At 30.3% G+C, this 8,423-nt stretch overlaps 1 protein-coding gene across 5 annotated transcripts in view; it reads left to right on the top strand.

Moving 5' to 3' along the window:
* LOC117181704 overlaps positions 1-8,423 on the top strand; it is a 176,966-nt gene that overhangs the window by 21,796 nt on the left and 146,747 nt on the right. For 3 of the 5 annotated variants that reach the window (XM_033374636.1, XM_033374639.1, XM_033374640.1), the window contains exon 1: positions 1,782-2,071. The exons of the other annotated variants lie outside the window; for them this stretch is intronic. Coding sequence is in view for 1 of the 3 variants with exons in the window: in XM_033374640.1 (XP_033230531.1) it covers positions 2,044-2,071 (28 nt within the window). In the remaining 2 variants the exon portion in view is untranslated. Of the gene's footprint in view, positions 1-1,781; positions 2,072-8,423 lie in introns of those variants that run through there. 5 annotated transcript variants of the gene reach the window in all.

An 8,423-nucleotide genomic window follows, 5' to 3' on the forward strand; every position in this document is an offset into this window, starting at 1 on the left:
TTGAGGAGATAAAAACTGCATCGCTAAAAGAACTCAAGGCTATACCACAAAATGATTATCAGAAGTGCTTCGATGATTGGAAAAAGCGTTGGCACAAGTGTAATGTATCTGAGAGGGGTTACGCTGAAGGAGGCAACATAAATATTGAGGAATAAATGAATATTTTTTGAGAAAACCATAAAGTCTACTTATTTTTTGAACACACCTCGTATTATTGAAAATAATAAAAAGCATCTTAAGAAATTAATTTTGTTAACTTAAATTAATTATTAACTCACTTCAATTGAGAAGTGTAAAAAAAAAATTAGGGGAATTTTCAGAAAAAACCTCAGCTTTCTACCATTATTCTAAGTGGAATAGAATAGCATAAAATACTAATTCAAACGCTTTTAATACATTATTCTGAAAGCTTTTTTTTTTAATTGATAAGTAAAGCTCCCCATATACAGGTTAATTTGTTTAACTTGAAACTTTTGATTCATAACATTTTTTTATACTGTGCTTATTTTTCGAGACTAACTTAATTTTTATAAATTTCAAAAAAAAGAAATATATTTATTACACTGCTTTTCTCAAACACAGAATGCCTGACAATAGCCAGGTTCATATCACAGACATCTGCGAAAGACCCTGTGGTTTAGTGGTGCAACTCTTATGTAGTCATGCGCTGGTCTCTCTACCTCGCCCGCACTCAGAATAGTTGAATGTGAAAAAATCCATTCCAATCCAACATAAGCTCTTCCAAACTTTCAGAATTTGAAACAATGCGAAACGAATGTTGAATCATTCAAAATTAATTCAGAATGAGAATATATTAAGGGAACATAAAAATTTGGTCACAATTATGTATAATCATTTGAAGTAACTAGAATGAAAATGGAATATTTTGGAAGGACGTGAAAAATGGAAATGATTGGAAATGTCGGAGAAATCATTCGGTATGAATTCGAACTTAAAAGGGAAAAATTTGTAATAATTTTGCTGATTAAAGAATGGAAAACTGTATCAGAATGTTATTAAATCAATCATTTGAAATGAATCATTATCCATGAGCGAGTGTCAATTAATCAAGTGACAACAGAATCATTATGAATCATGGTGGAATGATGATCGAATTATTTCGATTGTCTTTCAATGATGACCTGATTGTAATGTGTCATTCACAAAAGTCGTGATATTTCAAGAAGGGGGGAGGGGGGTCTTTCAAAGTATTTTTCTCCATTCTAAGTAAAATGGAAAAGGCATCACGCAGGGGAGGTGGGTTTGGAATAAAAAATGGTTTACTAAATATTCGGAATCATATGCATATACAAGTCACCGAATTTATTCCGATGCGAATCAGAACCTTTTAATCCAAACTTTTGAATTAGGACCCTTCACAGTGAACCAATTCTATAAGTTCCTTATCACTTGGATCCCCACGTATTTGACATCCTTTTAACTGTAAAATAAATGTTAAAAAAAGATTTCGGACATGGATGGCGGTGAGCTCTCGGTATCGAAAGTGATTGTTGCCGCAGCCGCATGAAGCGTCGCGTGACGAAATCAAAACGGAACATGGAAGGCACAGGAGAAATGACCGTGGAGTGCCTACCAAGTCCCAAGATGCTTCGACACATTTGCAGTTGGGACCCATTCTCATTTCTCCATGCGGGACTATATGAACTATAGGAGAGTGCTCACTTCTGTCCTGGTAGAGGGGCTTCCCTGACACTGCCGCCGCTTGCAGGCATAATGTGTGCTACTGCAGTCAGCAGGCAGTCTTATTACGTCCGCGCGAACTAAGTACATACACACTTCTTAAGCCGGTATTGTAATTTCAATAATAGTTCACGTAGGCTCCAGGCCAAACTGTCATTTGCAGTCCAATTTTGACTTTAGACACACATAATCGGTTGACTTTTGATTCACTGAGACCTTGTAGATTAGCATCAACATCAAAATGAGATTCGATTCGCAACCGTTGATTAGTTTCCGGATTGCGGTTAGTTTCGCATACAGTGGTTCCGCCAATGAAGCCATTTATGAGGGATAAGGATTGGAATGGTGACTGATAATTTCTGGTTCGGAGGTAAATTTTCAAATAATTTTTCTTTGCCCTGCGTCCTTGGTTCATAATAATTTTCAATATTTCATGCTGTGCACAACTATTTTTCTTCTCGTTAAGTGTGATAATCGCAGAGTTCGTCAACCTATGGAATTTACAATGATCTAAAAAGTATGTTTAGTATTTTTACTTAACATTGGAATGTCTATATTCTTTGAATAGAAGACACTTTATGGTCTTTTATCAAATTTAGATTATAGTTGATCTAATTAGGTTAATAACATATCATATTAAATTTACTAAAGTTTTACATATAATACAATATGCATGCTATTTTGATGAGATAAAAAAGGGAACTGTCATATATCATTAATCTGCAACTACAGTTTGATACATTGTAGCTTCAAGAGATTGAAAAATGTCTCCAAACCGGAACTGGTGAACCAGGTATTTGTAGCTCAGTCACGTTGGCTAACTTAACACTTGCAGTCATTATGTTTTCATGTGTGAAGTATTCTCGTGAGCGAAGAATCGGATGTCACCACTCTATTGCAAACTTCTGGTTCCATTACAATTTTTAATTCATCTATAGTAAAATAGAAATTAATTAAATACGTTCTTACTGTTTCAATAAATTAGTGATTTTCTAATATAATCAATAATAATAACCTACATCTGTTCGAAACTAATACATTCTTGTCGCATCTAATGGCTTTTGCTTTTTTTCTTTAATTGGTTCATTTTATTAGTAAAAATTTAGAAATAAATTAGTGTAAAAATAAGTAATTTTTACCTAATAATATATCAGAAAATCTTTATAGTTTAAAGTACTTGGAATAAAAAAGAAACCTTTAACATATTTAATTTCTAATATTAGTTTCAGTAAAAATAATTAAATTGCAGAATTATTTAAAATATTATAAAAGTTTTATGACTTTCCCCCTTTCAGATCTATTAAAACTGTATACAATTTTTTATTCTTGTTTATCAGTTTTTAGCTCGCAACTTTCAACCTTAAATTATTCCAAACTGGAGTCGTTTAAAATGGAAACAATCTTGAATTTAAAGCATCTATTGAAACGTCGTTTGAAAATAATTATATTTTATAATTGAAAAAATAAATAAAACAAATAATTTGTTAAATAATTAATTTCAACCTGAAGTGTCCACAATTGCTTTAATAAACGTTTGAAATCAAACAATTTTAAAACAAGAACATTAAATGACCGGAAGAATCCCAATTCAAATTTTTTAAAAACGAATGAGAAACTTTAAATGAGAAATATTTAAAATTGTACACTTTCAAAGACTTGAGGTTATACACAAATTTTTTAATGTATTCTCAGCCTGAAAGATTTTAAATAATTTCACTACTGAGCATTTAAAAGTAAAAAATTACTGATCATATTTTAAAACGGTTCATATTAAAAATGGTTATTTTTCTCAAAATTCTACAATATCACATCTACAGCCTTTAAAAATAAAAATTCATAGCTTTATAAACATAAAATATTTTAAAAATTCCTTTTATTTTTTGAAAATTAAGAGTTAAGTATTTAGAGTAATACAAATTGGGCACATTCCCTGAATTCCTGAAAATTTTGGAATTTCTTTGAAATACCTGAAATCCTTTCCTTAAAATCCCTGAGATTCTTTGAATTCGCTCAAATCTTTATATTATTCTATGAAAATCTCAAAATTCCTTGAATTCACTGAAATCTTTGTTTTCTCTAAATCAATCATTCTCTGAATTCCTGAAAGATTAAAATCCTTGCGTTCTCTGAATTCCTTGCAATCTCTGAATTCCCTAAGTTCTCTTAAATTATAAATTTCTCTGAAATCTTCTATTTCTCTACATTGTCTGAATTCCTTGAACATTATGAATTCCTTAAATTCTCTGATATCCCCGAATATTCTGAATTTCCTAGATAAAGTCACTTGAATTCTTTCAAGCGTATTTAATTCCTTTAATTTTCTGAATTCCGTAAATTTCTGTTATTCCATTAATGCTCGGAAATTCTTTGAATTCTCTAGTATCCTTATTGAACATCCTGAATTACTTGAATATTGGGAATTCCTTAAGTATTTGTATTTATCTGAATTTTCTAAAACCCTTGAAAATTCTGAATTTCTTCAACTCCCTGAATATTTTTAATTCCTTGAAATATCTAAATCCACCGAATTCCTTCAAACCTTGTGAACTCTTTGAATTCTCTAAATTAATAAAAAATTGAATTCCTACATTTATTCTGAATTCCTCTGAATTGTTTGCATTATTTTGAAGTCTTTGGAATTCAGGCAGTTCTAAGAATTCAGGCTATTCCACTAATTCAAGGAAGTCAAATAATTTAGAGATTTTAAGGTAGTTAAAAGAATTTACAAGTGTTTGAGAGAATATAAAAACATTATCCAAGACCTTTTTCACATTACCCTATGAAAAAATAAAAAATGTTACGTGAAAAATAAACCCATACGTCTCAAATGATTTTTTAAGTGATGAACTGTATCGCGAGTAGAATATTGCAATTGTATGTATACCTTACTACATTCTGATAAAGACAATTGGGATAAAAAGAAGATAAAACCATTCTAAATTATTCTAGCATTCCTTGATTGCTATAATATAATGCGTCAATAATAAAATGGTGAAACAATCACTAAAGAAAAAAAGAAAAATTTAAACATTTTTTGACAACAAATTTAACTGCCTAAGATAATTCTTTGTTTAAATTAGGAAAATCGATTCGATGTGAAAGCATCATTGAACGAAAAAAAATGTCCGTAACAGTGAATTTGAAAAATTTACATTCTGAAGATGTACGAACTTGATGTTATATCAAAACTGTTTTTTGTGAAGCAATGTGAAATGCTGCATCATGCTGCCCTACGAAGATAGCTTTAATAATTTACTTATTCGCCTTGTCTGAAGCTTCATAATAATGGCTTCTCAGTTTCTGGAAAAAAAATATTCATCAATTTAAGAAAATGACTGTTCTTTATTTTAGTTATGTTTCGTCCAATGTGTGAAGTCATCTGCTAGTATCAATAGACAGCTTATATTAATTTTTGTCATGTCTCTGAAGTAGTATTTAGAGCCTCTACTTAAAGTCAGGATAAGGATAAGAAAGAACGAAACTCTGTACTTAGCTAAACTTGTTCATCAAGTTACCTGATATCTAGACTTGGTATGATGAAGATTAAGTGTACATGAATGAGAAAAACTAACGACTATAAATACACACAAAGAAGGAAAAACACATTTCCAGGAAGTAAAACTTGCTCTGAGGCTCCTTTACCTTTTATTGTTAGACAATTATTATAAATTCATTCCCGATCTTAGTTTTAACATGTTAGATTGGGATCTACAATATTAAGAAACAATGTTCCCCTTCCTTAAATCAAAAAGAAAATCTATATTATTTAGTACGAAAAATGCATTCGATTCAAAGAGGAAAATATAGAAAGTGGAGACCCACAAAACTTGCAATTATAATTATTATATCCAATCAGCTCTAATAAGATAGTATGTTATCTATTTTTAACAATAAAGAGCGAAGCTACAATTAACTACTTTCCGTAGATCAGTTTATATGATAACAATCTGTAAATTATAAATGATCCAGCTAAAGTAGAAAATTACGTACGTATGTGCATCTTTTTCAGGGCTTGATCAATTATAAGAACATTATAACGTTACAATTCTAAATGATAAAAAAGAAAAATTATTTTTCAATAATAAAATGTACTAGATAATTGAACTTTATATTAAAAATATTGTTTGATTTATTATCTATATTTTCCAAAATTTGAAGATTCCAAAGCAGGAATTCAGTAACTTCTCAAGCTTTCAAAAGAATATCCATACAAGTTCGGTCATAAATCAAAGTAATGTCTCTCAATGTGTGCTTATATGATTTATTTTTAGAAGTCTAATAGCACTGAACTTCAATGTGATTCAACCTTGGTTTCAGCAAGTAATGATTTATGAAATCATAAAGGCGTCATCTTCGAATGCAATCAGTTATAACCATGTTCTTTCCAACCTACAATAATTAAAAATATAAGGTTCAAAATACGATTTGAAAATTATTTTTGTTCTCATTGTTTGATTTTGCCTAAAAGTGGGGATAAATGGTGAGTCAAAATAAAGTAATGAACAGACATTTCATCAGCATACCTTGAACTTCTTATCTTGTTACGTTATAGGATCGACCCTTCACTTTTTTGAAGTAGATATCGCAGTTTAGTGAGCAACATGTTATTACAGAGTTCGGTCAGTATAAATTCTCTTGGACGCAGTTCTACCAATTCCTCCAGTTTTTAGTATAATGACGATGCTTATTCAGCAAGAGCAAGCAAAATCTTCCTCTCCGATAAAATTACAGTGTCGTACGTTGTACGATTACGTCGTTCCAATATGTATCTTATATGGTCGCCGAAACCCGAAAAGTAACCGAGCTACGGACAGAAAGGACCTCAGGATAGCACAGGATACTATAACGGAAAGCAGAGCTGGAGTGCGACTTTTTTTAATTTTATGAGGGGCATTTATCTTGCGATTATGTTAATAGCTTCTCGGTAAGCGCTCATAACGTAAATTGGACAAATGCCCGGCCGCACCATGCGTTATTTTGTTAAAAGTCTTATCGTAAGAATATACCATATATTGCAATGCATACATCGTAATATATTATAATAAATAATATTTTTTATATCAGTTAAAAAACTATTCATTTGTACAGCTTCTAGTACATACTTAATTTCAGTTGCACAAAAAAATACTAATACAACAACAGCTGGTGTTAAAAGGCAAATTAATTATTTTCCCTCATGCTTCTCCCGTTACAATTTCATGATATAAACAATTTTCCAAAATTTTTTAATCATCAAGATATTCAAAGTTTTAAACTTGGAACGGGTTAAAGTTAAAATGGAGAACTGCAGTCCGTTAAATATCAATTAGCATACATCCCTTGTGCTTCTTTCCATGGGCAATGACAGCAAGAACCACAAGAAAATAAGACTGAAAGAAAAGCTTTCTGCATAATAGTCTAAAGAAAAGAAATTTTAGTAGTTTTAACAACTGTTAATAAAAAAACACAATTATACCGCAAATTTTATTTTTTAATGCATATCTACAATGTAAATATCAAGGCCTTCAAATTTATCCATCTTTGAAGACAATCTAACTAAAAAATAAAATATTTCAGCATAGCGGTCTAAGAAATGAAATTTATTCATTTGTTGATCCTTGACCAAAAAAATCATTAGTATACCATAACATATTTTATTTTGAAATTCACATTTAAATGACAAGACCTTCAGTTTTGATCTAGCATCGAAAGACATTAGACTAATAGAAAAGATTTCAGCAATATAGTGATCTAAAAGCACTCAGAACATTTTTTCTTGTGCCTTTTGCGCCTTTTGCAACAAGCTTCACCTTGTCTTGCAGCCAAATAATTTTGTTTCTGTAAAAATAATATCCAAGTCATTTACAACAAAACAAGCAAGAGGACGATGCTTTTGTTTCAAGACAATTTTTTCTCTGATTGACACTAACTTTCTTCTTATTTTTTACACACCAATAACAAAAAAGCAATACCATAAAATAGCAAATTTTATTTGTTAACGTATATCTACATGACAAGCCTTCTAGTTTGAGCCATTCCAAAAATAAAACAAAATTTCCTTACTCCTAAATCCATGATACCTAAAAAACATCAGAATGACATAAAAGATTAACGTATAGAAGTCCTAAAAATAAAACCAAGAATTAAACGACCAAATTTGGACAACAACCATAAAATGCTCCTATCGCGAATGTTATGCTTTTTGCCTTTTGACCCTCTCTTGATTTTCAGGCATTAAAGAGAGAACATCGTTCTTTCGTTACTGTTCTTACCTGCTTCAATTTTTCTTACTTTGATAAGGGGAGACGTTAGTAAATATTATTTATAAATATTTGTGTTGTTGTGATTTGATAATAGTAAAAATAAAAAAGACGATAGAAATAAAATAGAGCAGGACAAGTTGTTTGGTTATCTTCTCAGTTTTCTTTCCTTTTTTTATTTTTGTCCAGAGGTTTTTTTTTGGTAAACATTTTTGTTAAAGGAGATCTTTTTTTAAATTACAATTGGAATATTTTATGGTGGTGGGCCAAATTTTATCGTTGGATTGTTGGTTTTATTTTCAGGAATTCTATACATTGACTTCATTATTGAACGTTATATAGGTTTTTGAATTTGATTTTCATTTAATTTAAATTTCTTAAATTTCACATCGAAAATTTTATTTTGTAATGCACATCTGCTCACCTACTCATTTTTAATATTTTTAATATTTTCTAAGCGCTGATAACAAAAAACGACACTTT

Source organism: Belonocnema kinseyi, chromosome 10 (genome assembly GCF_010883055.1).
Source record: "Belonocnema kinseyi isolate 2016_QV_RU_SX_M_011 chromosome 10, B_treatae_v1, whole genome shotgun sequence".
NCBI classification, from domain to species: Eukaryota; Metazoa; Arthropoda; class Insecta; order Hymenoptera; family Cynipidae; genus Belonocnema; species Belonocnema kinseyi.